This window comes from Anguilla rostrata, chromosome 18 (genome assembly GCF_018555375.3).
Source record: "Anguilla rostrata isolate EN2019 chromosome 18, ASM1855537v3, whole genome shotgun sequence".
Taxonomy (NCBI): Eukaryota; Metazoa; Chordata; class Actinopteri; order Anguilliformes; family Anguillidae; genus Anguilla; species Anguilla rostrata.
The window spans coordinates 372,190-391,649 of NC_057950.1; the positions used below are offsets into that span (position 1 = coordinate 372,190).

General features: G+C 45.4%; 1 protein-coding gene across 5 annotated transcripts in view; it reads left to right on the top strand.

Annotated features, from left to right (window-relative positions):
• Positions 1–19,460, top strand: part of lrmda (leucine rich melanocyte differentiation associated) — a 303,283-nt gene that overhangs the window by 166,169 nt on the left and 117,654 nt on the right. The window contains exon 2 of one of the 5 annotated variants that reach the window (XM_064316807.1): positions 16,892–17,106. The exons of the other annotated variants lie outside the window; for them this stretch is intronic. Within the exon in view, the coding sequence (XP_064172877.1) occupies positions 16,967–17,106 (140 nt within the window). The 5' untranslated portion in view covers positions 16,892–16,966. The remainder of the gene's footprint in view (positions 1–16,891; positions 17,107–19,460) is intronic. 5 annotated transcript variants of the gene reach the window in all.

A 19,460-nucleotide genomic window follows, 5' to 3' on the forward strand; every position in this document is an offset into this window, starting at 1 on the left:
CAGGGTAGTTTCAGGGGAGGACTGACTGCGCTGCGGACTTGTGCTGCCGCCCGCGGAACACTGAGCCGCCAACGCAGGGGTTCTGTTAGCGCCAGCCTCCGCCTGCCCGTGTCCACCAGCCTCCGCCCGCCTCCCCCAACCTCCGCCCGCCAGCCTCCACCCGCCAGCCTCCACCCGCCTCCCTCAACCTCTGCCAGCCTCCGCCCGCCAGCCTCCGCCCGCCTCCCTCAGCCTCCGCCAGCCTGCTGAAGATAACTCAGCTAACTTCCTGTTAAATTTTGTATTCATGCCCCATTCCCTCGTTTGAACCCGCCCATCTAATTGTCCCCTCGTTTAATTTGATTGGTTCAGTTAATTAGTCAGCCTTGGCCAGAGTATGTACGTCCTGGTCCAAAATGGCTGCCCTGGTGTGTGATAAACATCATAGCTGTGTTTGAGGTGAGGCCCCCTATCAACTGTAAAGAGGTTCATCTGGAAATGAGGCTCTGCATAAATAAAATAAACTGTTGTTCAGACTGCAGGTAAGACGTGCTGTTTTGCTGAGATTCAGCATCGGAGGAGTGAGATGTCATGGTTTTCTGTATCGGGGCGTGCGTGTGCGCCGCGTGTGCGTCTTACAGAGCCATTAAAAGGGATGGCGGCGGTATGGCGGTATGGTGGCTCAGGCCAGCTCACGCTTCACACTTCTGTCTGCAGCCCTGACTCCCTGCACTTCGCTGGGTCGGTTTCAGCCGGTATGCTCGCCTGCAGTGTTTGGGAATCCAAACGGCGGCGTCCTCACCTTGAGCCAGGCGGGAAAGTGTTCGTCACTCAGCCACAATCATCCGTCAAATGAAAGGGGCTGGAGAGCCCGAGCCGTCAGTCAGGCGCAGGAGCTCGTCTGTCAGCAGCGCCTTTTAAACATGCAGCCGTGGAGACGGTTCCCGCGGCAGCCTCTGATGAGTCCAGTGATTGATCTGCGTAAATCTTTCTCTAACACCGCTGTCAGTGCAAAGCTGATGTCGCGGAAGCCATTTTAGGATTAAATATATTTGTGGGCTAAGCCCTTGATGACTAACCTGCCCTAAAGCACTTGTCTGTCACTTAAAGGGGCAAAGTTCAAGTCCAGTCTAGACTACGGTTAAAAGAAAAACATGCCATTAAATGCACTTGCCTCAAGTTTGTCAAATCAGAGGTCACAGACTCTCTGCTGATCTATCCTTGCACTAAGACTTTGATCCTTCTGTTGTTCTGAATCACTGTATGGTATTATATAGCCTTTATGAGTCATCATCATACAGGATGTATGTTAAGTCAGACTCTCCACTTTCAAATGGTTACAGGTGTTTTGAACTAATTTCAGTGTACATGTCTGTGGTATCAATGCCAGAGTTCAGATGCACCTTAAAGTAATAAATGCTCACACTATGGATTCATTATTTTATATGAGCAGTTTAAAGTTTTATTATGAACACCTCCATCTTTCTGTTTTGTGTAGTTATTGCATCACCCTCCTTTACAGTTGAAATGTGTTCCTTTTCCCTGTTTGGTGTTAGTTAAGATAGTAAAGATAGTTCTCCATAGTAAAGATAGTGCTCCATGGTAAAGATAGTAAAGATAGTGCTCCATAGTAAAGAAAGTGCTCCATGGTAAAGATAGTAAAGATAGTGCTCCATAGTAAAGGTGGTAAAGATAGTGCTCCACAGTGAAGATAGTGCTCCATAGTGAAGATGGTGCTCCATAGTAAAGATAGTGCTCCATGGTAAAGATAGTGCTCCGTAGTAAAGGTGGTAAAGATAGTGCTCCACAGTGAAGATAGTGCTCCATAGTGAAGCTGGTGCTCCATAGTAAATATAGTGCTCCATAGTAAAGGTGGTAAAGATAGTGCTCCATAGTGAAGCTGGTGCTCCGTAGTAAAGATAGTGCTCCATAGTAAAGGTGGTAAAGATAATGCTCCACAGTGAAGATAGTGCTCCATAGTGAAGATGGTGCTCCATAGTAAAGGTGGTAAAGATAGTGCTCCACAGTGAAGATGGTGCTCCATAGTAAAGGTGGTAAAGATAGTGCTCCATAGTGAAGCTGGTGCTCCATAGTAAAGATAGTGCTCCATAGTAAAGAGAGTGCTCCATAGTGAAGAGAGTGCTCCATAGTAAAGATAGTGCTCCATAGTAAAGAGAGTGCTCCATAGTGAAGAGAGTGCTCCGTAGTGAAGATGGTGCTCTATAGTAGAGAGAGTGCTCCATAGTGAAGAGAGTGCTCCGTAGTGAAGATGGTGCTCTATAGTAGAGAGAGTGCTCCATAGTGAAGATGGTGCTCCACAGTGAAGATAGTGCTCCACAGTGAAGATAGTGCTCCATAGTGAAGAGAGTGCTCCGTAGTGAAGATGGTGCTCTATAGTAGAGAGAGTGCTCCATAGTAAAGGTGGTAAAGATAGTGCTCCATAGTGAAGAGAGTGCTCCATAGTGAAGAGAGTGCTCCATAGTGAAGATGGTGCTCCATAGTAAAGAGAGTGCTCCGTAGTGAAGAGAGTGCTCCATTGTAAAGACCCCGGCCTCCATTCTGTTGGTGGTCGTGCACACCTAGTCTTATCTCCCCCCCGTAAAGCCTGTGTGTGTCCCGCTGTGTCCCGCCTGCGTTCTGTGCTGTGATTCAGAGACTCTCTACTCTGCCGTTCTGTGACCTTTCCCAGTGAGCAAGGCTCCTGATGGCGCCTCGGAGAGCCGGGGGGGGGGGGGGGATTGACGCTTCCCCTCCACCGTTTATTCCAAAGCTATCATTTTCTCAGGTTCATAGCTGAAAAACGGCATCGATTGGCGGGATGATGGATGCTGAGGACTTGTGTATTGGCACAGCCATTGACAGCTCTGGCTGAATTCTGCATCTCATTATTACCCTGGGCTAAATGATACACCTTGCGGGAAACAGAGGTGCAGTCGATAGCTCTCTGCATTGTTCCAGCCGGCACTATTGAGCGGGGTGCCATGGCCGTGTGAATTAGCCCGTCAGGAAGAGCGCTTCTGTCAGCCGGCGCCATAATTAAACACAACACAGACCGAGGGGAGGCATGGGGCTGTCGGCCCAGGACCCTGTCAAACCATAAGTGATCTCCGAGGTGAATGGATTAGACTGAAGAATCTTTTTCGACGTGCTGCACTTTTCGGTTTTGCAGGGCTCAATATTAATGTCTGCTCAGACCTAGCGATCCACTGCTCATCTGATCTGGATGGGGGCGGGGCTTGGGCCCAGTTTAAGGGAGGAGGCAGTTACTTTTACTTGGATGATCACAATCTTAATTTGAACTCTGCTCATTAAAGGAAGCAGATAATAGTCTCCTGAACTGATAGTAATCCTCCTCTTCAGGTCTTCTTGTATTTGTCTTTTTGTCGTTTTCCTTCTGAATTGTAATTCCCATTGGGTTCTTAGGCCCATTCCACCTCTGCACAGTGTTCAGTGTTACAGAGTGCATATGGGCCCTATTGGACCTATTGGACAGGAAGCCATACATCCCATTTCCTGCGAGGAAGAACGCGATACCACTCCCCCCACACCCCCCCCCCCCAACCCAAAGAAAATCCACAAGTGCTTCAGAATCAGTTGTGAAGTCAGTCACTTTTTTTTTCTTTTCTAAAGGTAGGCAGAGTAGCAAATTGTGAAGTTGTATTTAGCAGCAGTTATTTTACCTTTCACTGGATTAGACAAACCCTCTCCCGCGCTGACAGCAGTGAAGTAAAGTGATATAATGACGGCAGTTTGTTTCGGGGGCGCGGGTGCATGTCTTGTCTGGTGATTTCGCGTTTAGCGCTTGACGGGGCATGGAGCGTGCGGCCCTGCCCTGAGCAGGGAGGGTAAACTCCCCATTCTGGCACCGCGGGCTCCAGCCCCAGGTCCCTCCGGCTGTGCCCAGCGCTGGAGAGCGGGTCTGGAACGGGGGTCGTGGGTCCGGCTCCCCGTGGAGCGCATTACTGCCTGAGAGCCGAGCGCTTTGATCGCCTCACAGCTGTTCTCCCTGGGAAGGGCCCTTAACCCGGGTGTGATCACAGGTGCCTGACTGCCTGAGGTGTTCAGTGCAGAGAAAAGGTGGGTGGGCGTTTTCAGAAGGACTTGGGGCTGTTCTGCGTTTCTCCTGACCTGTTTCTGGGGTTATGACCTCACTCATAAACTACCCAATAAAAAAACATTTAAAAACAAGCGGTAAATGCACATCATACATTCTTTTCTAAGGCTAAACTAACTAAACATATGCAAATACAAATATACAGGTTTTCACATTAATTTTGCAATTCAAACAGAAAGTAATTACCCAAAACACTACAGCATTTCATTAATGAGTGGCCAGCCCACACAACCTGCTTTTTGGTGATCTACTGAACACATTAACTGCATAATTAAAGCCATAGTTTGTGGAGGAAATGACCTCTTTCGCCATTTTGGGTTTCTCTAAGTTGCTGATTAGAAGGACACTGGTGAGATAGAACCCTTGTTTAACAGCCAGGTCTAATTCAGCAGTGGACCTGTATTTACTGTGGTTTAACCCTCTGAAGCACAGGTTTTTGTAATGTTGAAATTCAGCATTCTAGGGCCCCATTGCTTTCCGTTACCAGTAGTGATTGTTACATCATCATTAGAATGTTCAGATAAGAATGTTCTAATCACATATTTGTGATCGTACACCTGAAAGGGTTAATGTTCAGTAAGTTTAGGATAACAGAAGATAACAACAGAAAGAATCCAAATGTCCAATATCTAATATCTGAGTATCCTCTCTGGTTCCTTCAGAGGCTGGAAATACTGGGAGTTGTGAACTGAACAATACATTTTTGATTTTGCATGATTAAAAATCTTTAATTAAGTATGGCAAGACAGTACTGTCAGCTTGTTTTATTCCTCATGGTGAAATCTGTGATTAATGATATCTGAAAACAATAAAAAGGCAATCTGCAGAAATAATTTATGCAGTTAGGGCAGCTCAGATTTCTCTTGTGTTTTAGACATCAGAACTTCTTGATTAACTGAAATTCCAGTAATGTTTATTAGCGTTCCAAAAATGGATTCCTAACTCAGCTGTACAACTGTGTCTAGTTTTGCCAGTCACAGTGATTCCCCGAATGGAAGTGATGTGGAAGGAATTATTGTGAATAGTAATTATTTTGAATGATTATCTGTATATCAAGTTACAATAACTATTTGTGCATCAAAATATTTAAAAAATAAAATAAATACATATTTATATCTGTATAGACCATATCATTTTATATTTTGATAATCTCTGATTAAACCATTACAAGTGCCAGTATTTTGATTATTTTTGTTTTTTTGTTCATGTAGAAGTGAATTTTCTTTTGCTTTCTGCAGATACCGTTGTGACTGAAATGGCTGTAGTTTGCGCCTCCTCTTCCTGCGAGTTTGCCTTTTTAACAGAAGCCCATGAGGCCTGCTCAGTGGCTCTCCTTCGGTTTTCTAAGCTGGTGCCCCCCTAGGTGGTGTCCCCCCAGGTCTAAACTGGTGTCCCCCCCGGTGGTGTCCCCCCAGGTCTAAACCTGTTCCCCCCCGGTGGTGCCCCCCTAGGTGGTGTCCCCCCAGGTCTAAACTGGTGTCCCCCCGGTGTGTCCCCCAGGTCTAAGCTGGTGCCCCCCCCCCAGGTCTAAGTTGGTGCCCCCCCCAGATCTAAGTTGGTGCCCCCCCCCAGGTCTAAGATGGTGCCCCCCCCCCAGGTCTAAGATGGTGCCCCCCAGATCTAAGTTGGTGCCCCCCCCCAGGTCTAAGCTGGTGTCCCTAAGCATCAGATGGGCTCCATACAAAAGCACTCTTCATGTTTTTAAACACAGGCCGTGAATCACTTCAGTCTTTGGCACATTTGTGGAAACTGCACACAGTAAAATGTGTACAGATCATTTTAAATCAGAATAGCACAATCCCTAATGCCCTATCAATATATTTCCTGTTGGTGGAAGCAAAGTCTTATTTGACATACTGACAGGCTGGTTTTGAGCAGTATTTCCCTTCAGACATTTATTTATAATGTTCTTTAATGACTGGAAATGTTGGCCAAGCATGATCTGAAAGTTGAGTAGGACATTTTGAGTGTTTCTAGGTGGCCAGTGTGTTTGATATTGTTTCAGCAGCAGATGGAAGCAGCCTAAATTATATTTTCCTTAGCAGATGGCGTAATCATAGCCTCGTTTCAAACTTTCAGTGTTATGCAGGGATATATTACAAAGCATGTGGCATTAGGCGGTTGCATTGATATTTATCAGACCACACAATACGAGAGGTGTAGAGGCTATTGGAAAAAGTACAAAGAAGGGCAACTAAGTTGGTTCCAGGTATGAAATGTAAAAGTGATGAGGAAAGTCTTTGCACTGAGGCATACAAAGGCACACCCAGAAAAAAATATTTTGTCTTCTGGTTTTTGGCTTTATGTAGTCAGTGTCCTAAGAATATTTTTCACTGTGGTTGTTAATGAACACTCTCAGGAACTAGTGATGTTCATTTTCAGACTAAAATACAACATCCTTTGTGCCCCTAGTGTTTTATTTTTATTGCAACCAGAACTGAAGCATGGATTGATCTGTGACTTAAAAACCCAGAATCCCATTAATCATTCCATTTACTTTAGAGTTGGATTTCACCTTGATGTTGCAATATTTCTTTGTTTCTGCTTGGTGTGTTCTTTATTTTGTGTAATATTGTTATAAGCACTCAGCTGTGTAATTCATATAGATACACCTTCATCCTAAATGGCTAAACAAGGGAGTCCTTTTCTTATGTAAATATTGATAAAAATAATGAAAGGGATTTTGAAAAGTTTATGAAAAAAACATTTGTAATGTGAAAATAGTGAGTAATTTGGGGGGTGGGGGCACAGACCATTCTTTAGTTTTCTGTGATGAGTGGAAAGGGATGTTTGATGTGCAACTTTATTTTATGACTGTTTACTGGTTAACTCTTTAAAGCTCCAAGATCACAAAAATGTCATTAGAATGTTCTTAGCTGAACATTCCAACGCTGATGTCACAATCACTGCTGGTAACTGAAAGCAGTGGAGTTCTAGAACACTTACAATTTTGAAAAAAAAAACATTCCAAAAATTCTTACACTTCAAAGGGTTAAATCTGGTTGAAGTGCTCTTCAAAAATATGACTATTTAGTACACAGCGTGTGAATATATTTTTGGTTCTTTTACCCATAATTCTGTCTTGCATGCTGACAACACCTCAGTTAAAAAAAGAAAAGCGATTTTGCCCTGATGCTCCTAACAGGTGCTGCTCTTTTCACACTGCCATCTCCACATGGTGAGTGACACCTTCATGACACGCTGGCAAATGATTGGCTGGCAAAGGCCATGCAGCCATTAGATGACCCCAGCAAACCCGTCCTATTAATACCCGGTGACCTAATGTAAGCAAGATGTAGGTCTGGAAAATCTCCCACATCTTATTTATGTGACAGGGCATGTTCAGCAGCCAGAGTGTGCAGTTCCACCAGCTGCTGTAACTGCAGGCGACACCAGGGGTACTGGAGCCTGCTCCAGACGTGAATATGGAGACTGCTACTGTTTCCCACTCAAACACACTTGATAAGTCAGCCGGTTTGGGGTGCTGGGGGTACAGGTGATTCAGTGGGTTTGGGGTACTGGGGGTACAGGTCAGTCAGTGGGTTTGGGGTGCTGGGGGTACAGCTGACTTATGGGGAATTATGAGCTGAGTAGGCTCAGTGCGGTGTTCAGGCAGTCAGTGAGCAAGGGGAGAGCAGGCTCGGTGCGGTGTTCAGGCTGTGAGTGTGGTCAGTGTTTTTTGCCTGCTGGTTGACCGCGCGGCTCCTGCCCCCCCCCCCCCCATTTTGTTTTCTGCCCTCCTTAGTTTCTGAGTCTGTCAGTCAGTGTGCTCTTTGATCAGAGCTGGCAGGCGCTTGATTCAGATAAGACTGCTTCGTGTGTGCGGCCAGTCCACACCCTAAATTGAATCACGGAGGAAAGAGGTTTTTCTAATGGTGAAACAAATTAACATTCAAGCCTTGCTATCTGCAATTATTTCTATTAAGTTCAACCAAAAAAAAGACAAAAGCAAAAAAAAAAACAAACAAACAAACCCCATAAGTTCTGGAAAACGAATGTGCCTCAATGGTTGGCCCTTATTTTTCCTATTATCGAATAAAGGAAACCGCAATAAAAGGTTGCTCCTGATCAATAAGATAAACAAGCGAAAAAGCGAGTGACTGAAAGATTAATTTATTGCTGTTTTATTGGTGGAGAAAATGCCGACTTCACTGCAGAGGTGATTTATTTGGCTGTAACTTTTTGTGACGGCAAAAAGGCGAGGAACTGGCTAAAATAGAATATTTAACAACGGTTAAGGTCTCCTTATACAGCTCTGCTTTTTCATTAGGAACTAATTGATGTTGGGATGTGGTGAAGTGTGTTATCAATCTTTATTTGTATGCTCTGCTCAGACGTTGATCAATGAAAATTGCTTTCCTTTGTTGACTATATTGGACATTATATAGCAACCACAAGCAGGGCCATGTAATAGTGTTTATAAGATCCAAGCAGGAGGATCAATAGTGCATTGAAATAAAAAGATGAAATTACTTTTCGGATGATGAGGAATTCCAGGGCCCTCCAGACTTTAAAACTTTTCTTTTAGTTTTACTAATAATTCAATTTTAAAAAAAGAAAAACCATTTCAAAGTTTTGCTTCAAGCCCATAAAATTTCCTCTGAAGCCCATATATTTTGCCGGATGAAATGCTCATGAATTATGAATGAACATACTGCAGTTCCGCGCTATTACCCTCCAGGTTCGCTGATTTCTGTCTGTGAATTTTGTTGTTTTCTTAGGTCAAGGAAAACTGGAGCATTCTGGGAAATATGATTTGTATGATTTTTCATTCATCATACCAAAGCAGGCTAATCACCGCTTCTATCCTCATTTTACTTTGAAATTACATTTATTGTTCACATAATGAGTTTACTCATTAATTATTTAAGGTACTGCGATTTGGCTAATCCACGTTGGACTGCACCTGAGCTGCAAGTTCCTGTTTGCAGAGCATCTTCATGAAGTTAGTTTGCCTCACAGCACTGTGTCAGAAGCTCGTAAGCCATGGAGGTGTTTGGTTTACTGTTTGAGATGGAGATGGGAAACTGTTGAAAGTGCAGGCTAAAGCATGGTGCTATCTCTGGTAGAAGGCTCATTTACGCGACACACAGGCGATAGCTTTGGCCACCTACTGCATGGGTCTGCGCTGAACACCTCATTTTGGACACTTGGATATTTTTAGATTTATGGTTCACCCAGTTGAGGTGCTTGCTGGATATGTCCAAATGAAGTGGCATGTAAAAATGCATGTTTGCAAGAAATCGCTTGCATGGTGTAAAATCCTTTTCTACCTTTTAAAAGCCAAAAACCAACAACAAAAACAACGACAACAAAATTGGAGCAGTAAATTGCTTCTCCTTGCTGCTTAAACTGATTGTGACAGAGAGTTCAATACACAAGAACAAAAGAATGTTGGATGCGGCCTAATTCTGTCGTCTGGAATTGATATAGTACTGTGCCAATCTAGTCTCCAAAACCCCAAGGGTTTTACTCCACAACAGAAAGCATTATAAATATTATTAATTGGCTAGATCAATAAGAAAAGTCAATATGTTGATATGTCATTATTAATTATTATTTTTTGTTGCAGCTTTAATTCATAAAGTAGATTGAAACTGCAGCAAATCTCTTTCATGGTGTGTGCTTAACATGTCCATATGAGATATGTCCGCGCGGGTATCGTACAGTAAGTGTTGCAGCGTGTTTTCAGCGTTTTTATAGTTCGTATTTGTCTTTCAGATGAACGCAAGGTGATTGCTGTTTGGTCTCCTGTATGATTTACGGCTGTAATGTGACATTTTTCCTTCAGCAGTCTGATGGCTTGTCACAGTGCCAATCAGCAGGCGATGCGTACACTTCACTCAGACACAGGCTCAGCAGCACAGCTCTTCACTCAGGCACAGGCTCAGTAGCACAGCTCTTCACTCAGACACAGGCTCAGCAGCACAGCTCTTCACTCAGACACAGGCTCAGTAGCACAGCTCTTCACTCAGGCACAGGCTCAGTAGCACAGCTCTTCACTCAGGCACAGGCTCAGTAGCACAGCTCTTCACTCAGGCACAGGCTCAGCAGCACAGCTCTTCACTCAGACACAGGCTCAGTAGCACAGCTCTTCACTCAGACACAGGCTCAGTAGCACAGCTCTTCACTCAGGCACAGGCTCAGTAGCACAGCTCTTCACTCAGACACAGGCGCAGTAGCACAGCTGTTCACTGAGACAGGCACAGTAGCACAGCTCTTTACTCAGGCACAGGCATAGTAGAACAGCTCTTCACACAGGCTCAGTAGCACAGCTCTTCACTCAGACACAGGCGCAGTAGCTCAGCTCTTCACACAGGCTCAGTAGCACAGCTCTTCACTCAGGCACAGGCGCAGTAGCACAGCTCTTACGTGCACTTCACACAGATTGCACTCCCTCTCTGTGTATTCTTATAGTAAAGTACTGTCGAAGTGTGTATTCTTACAGTAAAATTCTGTAGAATTGTGTATTCTTAGAGTAAATACTGTAGAAGCATGTATTCTTACAGTAATGTACGGTAGAAGTGTGTTCTGACAGTAAAGTATTGCATTAGTGTAGATTCTTACAGTTACGTACTGTAGAAGTGTGGATTCTTACAGTGAAGTAAGACTTTGCAATGAACTGTGGGAGCTTGAGGTTTGCAATGAACTGTGGGAGCTTGAGGTCGAGGAAACAGTGTGTTTGAGTGCCCTCTCTCAAATAAAGGTCATATGGACATGCCGAATTTCTCAATTTACAGAGGCTAAGCACAAACACGTGTTTGTATGATTGTGTTATTCAACACATAAAGATAATGACAACTATCCCACAGAATGAATGCCATGTCCATATGTATTTAACAGCTGTGGATTTCCTCTCTCCAGTGACACTGGGGACAATTTTAGAGGACTTTGTAGAACACAGTCCTGTTTTATAAAGAGGGCATTACACATACATAGGTTGTTTACTAATACTAAAGATACACTTGGGTGAATTTTCCCTTTAGATGAGATGAGTTGAAATTTGATCATTTAGATCATCCATAATAAGTTGAATTCGTGTTTTAATGTATGTATAATAATTAGAAATTTCCAAAAAGTAAAAATTGTGATTCAGCACTTTTTGTCTATAAAAGTGTTCTTTTCTTTCTTAGTGATTTTTGCTCTCAAAAATTTATGCAGCATTTTTGTAGCTATGACCCATTGATTATTTACCTTCTCGGCTATCCCCTGGAGTTCAGAAAAAGGCCCTCGATTCCCACAATTGCTAAAGCAGATGCCACACCGTGGCATTTTAACTGCAGACTGCGTGAGCAATTCCTCTTGCCTCTAAATCCATAACCAGCTGTAGATCAAACGAGCCCTGATTTATTAAGCATAAGTCAATGTGATTTGTATGTCTATAGCTGTGTTTGTTTAAGTCAACATTTCTTGGGCCTATAAATATATCGCCTTTTTATGTTGGTCTTGAGGGATGCATTGGCTGAATGGCTGAGCTGAACTCAATGTAAAAGTCAGTCAGCGGATTATGTCTGTCATCGGCCCATTGGATGTCTGCCATGGAAACCATAACGACCTGGGCCTGCGCTCTTAAAGGGCCAGCGATAATAATGCTTCAGTGATAAGGTTGTTCAGCACGTTATTTAAGCCCTCTGTCACCGTCCTTCCAAAGGACGATTGGCCGAATCCGGCTGCTCGTCGACCCCCTCCTGTTTCTCGATTGGACGGAGGGAAAGGGGCGTGGCCCAGCTGTTGTGGGTTAATGTGTGAGCGGTGAGAGAGTGACAAGAGAGCGGGGAGAGAGTGGCCAGAGAGCGACGGGAGAGCGGGGAGAGAGCGGCGCGCAGGCCGGTGCCCACCGCGTGAGGAGCGCTCTCTCCATGATGAATGAGGCCCAGGACACATTAGTGGGTAAAAACTTGCGGCGCGGATGAACGCCATTAGCCGTGAGGAATGGGCAGGACGCGGCGGGCCGGGCGCGGCACACAGATGTTGTGTTATTGCGCCGGCATCCTTCATCCCGCGTACGACCATTAATAACCCTGAAGGTGATCCTCTGCTTTTATTTAATAGGCACAAAGAAATATGGCACCCCGAGATGCCGGGAAATGTTGAATACACACTTTTGCACCGGCTTTAAAGAGGCGCCAGGCACTCCTGCTTCCAGTGAGGGATGGGCGCTGTGCTGGAAGGGTCTGGCGTACAGTACAGCACCTCTGGAAGGGTCTGGCGTACAGTACAGCACCTCTGGAAGGGTCTGGTGTACAGTACAGCACCGCTGGAAGGGTCTGGCGTACAGTACAGCACCTCTGGAAGGGTCTGGCGTACAGTACAGCACCTCTGGAAGGGTCTGGCGTACAGTACAGCACCTCTGGAAGGGTCTGGCGTACAGCACAGCACCTCTGGAAGGGTCTGTCGTACAGCACAGCACCTCTGGAAGGGTCTGGCGTACAGCACAGCACCTCTGGAAGGGTCTGGCGTACAGTACAGCACCTCTGGAAGGGTCTGGCGTACAGTACAGCACCTCTGGAAGGGTCTGGCGTACAGTACAGCACCTCTCGAAGGGTCTGGCGTACAGTACGCTGGCTTTCCTGTACGTCTGTTTGCTTCATCTTTGGAGGGTCTTGAGGCCTGAGAACAGCGGGTCCAGTCCAAAGATCATAAACTACGTCCAGTTGAATAAAATGACATTAAATGCTCTGTGCCTTTGGGATTTAAGGATATTTGTTTTTATCCTCTTCAGTTTACCTTTTTTTGGTGCGTACTGTATGAGGAGATTCTGTGCACAACTGTCTTTAGAGATGAAGAAGCATAAAGGAACAGTGAAAAATAAAAAGTATTATTTAAAAAATATTATGTTCAATGCCACTTTAAAGTATGAAGAATAAAGTGACATGTTGAGGGAAATGTTTGATGGGCTGAGTGTCAGAGTGCTGTGGCGTGGCAGGGGGACTCTGTGGTAAATTGCACTGGCTTGCTCTCTGGGCTCCATCTTGGCTCTAACCGTCCTATTTCATAAACAATCCGAGACAGATCGGGTTTACAAAGAATAATGTCCAAGCCCCAAAGAATCCTGCTGCCAATAAATCTTAATAGAAGTAGTGAGATTCCAGCCGGCTGCCTCCATCTGGTTTTTTTGTTTTTTTTAAGCTGGGCCGCGCTCAGCCTCCCCTCCCTGGTGAGGATCCGCATGTTCTCCCAGAGGTTAGCCATTGTGGCTCTGATCGCCACAGTTTACCATGAAACAGGACTACGTGCGTGCAACCTATGCAAATCGACAAAACCCAGTCAAGATGGGTTATCTCCCCACGGCCTGCTAAGAGCCGAGCGTCGCTCTGCAAACGAGTCCGGAAAGAGGGGGCGCAGTAATGGGGGGTTAGACTGATTGGGGGGGGGGGGGGGGGGGGTCACTGCTGCTGCGCTTGGGCCGACTGCAGGATGGAGGATAAACTCCGGTGGCCGACGTTGGCTCTCGTTTTAAATACTGAAATTAGCGCCCTCCGCGCGGACGCTGTCGCTCGAGTGAGTCGCCCCTGGAAAGCCCCCCTTCCCGCCCCTTCAAAGGGGAATTTCGGACTGGATTTGGAATGCCATGTCACCCCCCCCCCCCTTTCCGGCGGGTCGAATCGTGAGACGGGACCGAGCGGTAAACCTCGGCCTCGTTTCAGCCGCGCTCGCTGTAAATGTGTAGGCCTCGCGCAAATTAGCAGTGTCACTCGCTCCAGCAGGGATGGCTGCTCTCCACATTACTTTCCCTCCCTCCCCCTCTTATATGACATCAGGGAAAACTCACGCTGTACCAGATATATTAAGTAGCTTTGGAAGAATTGCTGTGGTGGAACTTGTCTCTAAAAGGCTCTCTTAAGGGCAATAAGGAACTGCTTTGATGTTTCTGCTTTTCTTGTACTTTGCCTTGAAACGCTTGCTCCTCTCAAAGTCCAAAACGGCTTTTGCAGACGATGTGCCTGATTGTGCCGAAGCGAATCTCGGATTTCTGTCACGAGTCCAGCCTCTTAAAGAGCCATAAAGGCTGATCTGAGAGGTAATGGCAGCTCGTTTCCCTCCTGCCTCCTGACGCCCCCACAACACCCCCCAAGGACCACGGGCACAGCAGAATTTAGGTTTTACATCCCCATTTTAATCACATTTTTTTATTAAAATCACTTTGCTCTGATTTGTAATGTGTGCTCATGTTTTTAAACTTCAAACAAAGCAGTTTATAGTTTTGTAGTCTTATAGTGCGCATAATTCTATTTTTAATTCTGGCTGCTGTTGAAAATGTGTACCTCGTCTGAAATGCCTGATTCTGTTTGACATCCACTGTCGTTCCCACATCCACTGTCGAATTTGGAGGAATGCATTCCGATGCATGTTTCATCCGGAATGTGCCACTGCTAATGCTAACCAGGCCTTTACACTGAGCCACTGAGCCACGGCTAATGCTAACCAGGCCTTTACATTGAACCACTGCTAATGCTAACCAGGCCTTTACACTGAGCCACTGAGCCACTCCTAATGCTAACCAGGCCTTTACATTGAGCCACTGAGCCACTCCTAATGCTAACCAGGCTTTACACTGAGCCACTGCTAATGCTAACCAGGCCTTTACACTGAGCCACTGCTAATGCTAACCAGGCTTTACACTGAGCCACTCCTAATGCTAACCAGGCCATTACACTGAGCCACTGCTAATGCTAACCAGGCCTTTACACTGAGCCACTCCTAATGCTAACCAGGCCTTTACACTGAGCCACTCCTAATGCTAACCAGGCCTTTACACTGAGCCACTCCTAATGCTAACCAGGCCTTTACACTGAGCCACTCCTCATGCTAACCAGGCTTTTACACTGAGCCACTCCTAATGCTAACCAGGCCTTTACACTGAGCCACTCCTAATGCTAACCAGGCTTTACACTGAGCCACTCCTCATGCTAACCAAGCCTTTACACTGAGCCACTGCTAATGCTAACCAGGCTTTTACACTGAGCCACTCCTCATGCTAACCAGGCTTTTACACTGAGCCACTCCTAATGCTAACCAGGCTTTTTCACTCAGCCATTGACTTATTCCAAATGTGCCGCAGTCATTTCTCCTCCTGCTTCGGGAAGATAAATTAGCCACTTCTAAATAATGCAGTGAACCCTAATTCTCTTTGATTAGTAGCGAGTTAGGTGATAGCGACCCATTGAAATTGGTCATCAGCATAAATAATGAGTGAATGAACTGATAAAATGCAAACTCACCAGGAATCATAAATCAAATGAAATCCACTTGCTGTGGAAGTCACTGAAATTAGAAGTCCATGCTCCTATTAATTATGTTGCCTTCTGAAGGGGACAGAGTTATAAATCAGCTGTGAAAGGCACTCGGTCGGTTCACAGAAGGAGCGGGACTGCAGGCGAATGGGCTTGTATACGCTGCTAATGGTTTCTTAAATAACCCACCTGTGCAGGCAGCACCTGGTCGCTATGGTACCAGGAAGGGTCAGCGATTCCTGATAGGGCATCGCCGTGTTACCCAGAAGGATCACCGATGTGCGATTGGCCAGCGGCACGGTACCTGGAGGGGTGTGTCTGAGGACAGACTTTTATGAGGCTTTTTTTTTTTTTTTTTCTTGGGTTGCCAAAACATCACAGTTTTATCTGAGTTTTATCTTTATTTATTTATTTGAATATGTATGAAATGGACAATTATGTAACTCATAGTTTCTCTATATTTTGCCGAATGTGTTAGACCTCCCCATGTACATTTTTCCCAAAACAAAATTTGAGATGTTTGCATTTATTATGGTTTATTTACTTTGAATTTCTGACTAATTATCTATCCACAAAAGTGGCAATATGTCTCTTTTAAAAACAACTTTCGGCAAGCCTGCTCTACTGATAAGATTATCTTGATGTTGAGCTAACATCACACATAGTTAGTGGGCCTGTGGGTGACTTGGCATCTGTGGGGGTCCTCTCAGTGAAATGGTGTTTTTGCAGACTTGTTGCTTCCCTAACGTTACAACTGATGAGCAGCATACCGTGGACAGCTTTGTCATTTATGTCAATATCAAAATATCGGGACTGTACAATCACAGAAGTTCTGTATCCAACATTTAAATCATCACAATCGTCTGACATTTTGTTCATATCACTGCTTTTCCTGTTGTGCATCTTTAGTTGTCTCATACCTCTGCAGTATGTCTGAAATGAATGTTTGTTTCATGTCCTTATGAAATGTGAAGCAGCGTGTCTCACCTACAGAAACCTCTCTCTCAGCTCAGCAGTAGGGATCAGACTCATATCTCACATGGACAGTCCTTATCTCTTTTATCCTCCTTTATTTCGCATCCTTTGCTGTTTTAGGACAGAATTATTCCATCTGGCTCTATGGCGTTTTCCCCTGTTTAATGATCCTTAGCAGGGTTTCCCTTACACACAGGAAGTCTTTTCACTGATCGCTTGACATTGTTTCATACAAAACTGTGTAAAACATTGTGTACATAATGAGTAATCATACTCATAAAAATGTTTTAAGCTCCTGCATTGCTTCACATTTCTGGAGTGCTGTAAGTGCGTGGATGGCCACTGAAGCCCTGCACATCCGTTTGTGTGGTCTTTGGATCTTGTGTGGTCTGTAAACGGGACACGAGACACAGCTCGATGACATCATGTAATCGCCTTTTGTTCTGTCCCCCCAAAGACCCCCCCCAAGGCCTGCTTGAACCATTCTGGGCGCTAAGGTTATTTAGCTTCAGTCCTCTCAGTGTCTACCACCTCACCCATACGTGTTACTCTCACTCTTACACACACATATATATTTCACGTCTGATAGAGGCAGCGCTGGAAGTGTTGGAATGGGACCCGGGGGAGCGGCTGAGGCCCAGCGGACCCTGGATCTCATTCTCAGATGGAGTGTTTCTCTGGTGAACCCGCAAACACCACCATCATCAATCACCGCTCCCTCCCTGGGTTAGCCATGGCTGTGAGGACTAACTCGCCAAGGAAGGCCATTAGAATAATTGCCTCCTCGTGCTATAGATGTGTGAGGTACATTTGTTTTCTTTAATGTGATAAATTGTTACCGGGTCAAATAGTTTATCCTTGGGATTGTCCTTAATATGCGCACATTGTGCTGTCGACAGAATGAAACATTAGTTTGCATGCGCGTGTACTGCAGATGATTTGAAAGTTTTGTGAGTGTATTCTAGTTTTATTTATAGATCGGTCCTCTAATGCAGAGAAGTCTATCAGTAACTACACTGTACAGGAGTCACTCACTAAGTATACTGTAATATACAGCGTAATAAACTATACAGAAGAGTAACTATACTGTTATGTGAAGGAGAGTGACAGTAACTTTGCTGTAATGTTTTGTGAGGAGTCAGTCATATGAATGTATTTAATGTAGGACAGAATATATGGCCAATTCTAAATTCCGGTAATGGGCGTCAGTTTGAAGTGGCAACCCAATCCTTCTCCTCTTTCCAGTAAATGTTATTTTGCTTAAACTACAGATTACTGCAGACCGCCGAGCTGGGCTTGTTTTGAAAGGCGGTAAATGACTGTGGACAGCGCGCGCGGGAGATGTGCCGTGTAAGCGCTACGGGGAAAGAAAGCGATGCGATGCGCTTATTAGATTTTACTGTCTTACTGCAGGAGCGAATGCCGGGTTTTTTAGCATGTCTGCTGTTTTTTAGCGTCAGCAGTTTGCATCGATTCTGGGAAGGTCAAATGAAGCGAGTGGGACTCGCGGCGAGCTCGTCTCACATCTTTCTGTGCGCTACATGCTATCAATTTGTGGCATTTTAAGAGGGCGTTACTTTGCACCGCTAGCAATCACTGTGACATGTCTGTTCGTGCCGAATGGGTTCGTATAAATAGTAATCTGGGTCAGTGACAAACTGACATTAGTTTTACTTTAATGGGTTCGCTGCTTGGGAAAAGCAGTGCTTTGTTGGCGTGTGAAGCGGTGGAAGCGCAGTGTAATGAACACACAGCTCTTTTGGCGGTACAGTAATAATGGCGGACGGGGTTTTGTGCTGTACAGAAACGCGGGGCCCGGTTCAGCCTCCGACCTCAGCGCCGTTTCCCTAAACGGACCTGCTGCTCGTCCCGGTCAGTGCTCATTACCTGTGGAACCAGCTCAGTGCTCATTACCCGGGGAACCAGCTCAGTGCTCATTACCTGTGGAACCAGCTCAGTGCTCGTTACCTGTGGAACCAGCTCAGTGCTCATTACCTGTGGAACCAGCTCAGTGCTCGTTACCTGTGGAACCAGCTCAGCGCTCATTACCTGTGGAACCAGCTCAGTGCTCATTACCTGTGGAACCAGCTCAGCGCTCATTACCTGTGGAACCAGCTCAGTGCTCATTACCTGTGGAACCAGCTCAGTGCTCGTTACCTGTGGAACCAGCTCAGTGCTCGTTACCTGTGGAACCAGCTCAGTGCTCGTTACCTGTGGAACACGCTCAGTGATAATTTATTCTGGAAGCGCTTTTCTGCTCTCCTGAAGACGCATTAAATCACCCCTCCGCCCGGCCTCCTCATCCCGCTCCTCTCCCTGAAAAATGAGCCAGATCATATATTTGAATATGTATCCGGCGCATAAAGGCAGCCCTATCCTAACATATTGATTTATTAGAGTCTCTGACATTTTAGTTGTGATCGTTATGTTATATTTATGAGCCGGTTGCCAGATCCCCTCATCATGTTCCCCTAATTTATTTTACATGCTTTTATGGCCGGTTGTGCTCAGCTAGGCTTTATTGCCGCTGTTATTGAAAAGAAAAAAAAAGGCAAGTACTTTTATTGATCAAAATTTACATGTTTATTGCCGTGATCATGATTTATTTAATCTATTTTCTGAAATAGAATGTGGTCTTTAATTTTACTTTTGAAGGCCCTGCTTCAAAATGTTGCACTGGGAGCTTAATAAACTCTCTGCAGCGAGATTTACACCCGCGCATATGAGTGTGTGTGTGTGTGTGTGTGTGTGTGTGTGTGTGTGTGCACATATGAGTGTGTGTGTGTGTGTGTGTGTGTGCGTGCACGCGCATGAGTGTGTGTGTGTGTACGTGTGTGTGTGTGTGTGCGTGTGCTGTACCTGTGTGCATGTGTGTGTGCTGTACCTGTGTGCATGTGTGCTGTTGGTGGGGGTGGTTTGGGGTGGAGTTGGTTTAGGTTTGTGGTATTTTGGATAGCAGTAGTTTAGGACAGGGCAGGGTATGTTTGGGGTATTGGTGTATTGGGGTGGGGGTAGGTTTGGATGGGGCAAGGTATGTTTGGGGTATTGGTGTATTGGGGTGGGGTAGGTTCGGATGGTGTAGGGGAGGATGGTGGATGGGGAGATGGTGTTTTGGGTGAACAGCTAGGGTTTGGGCCATAGTGCAAAATTCACACTCT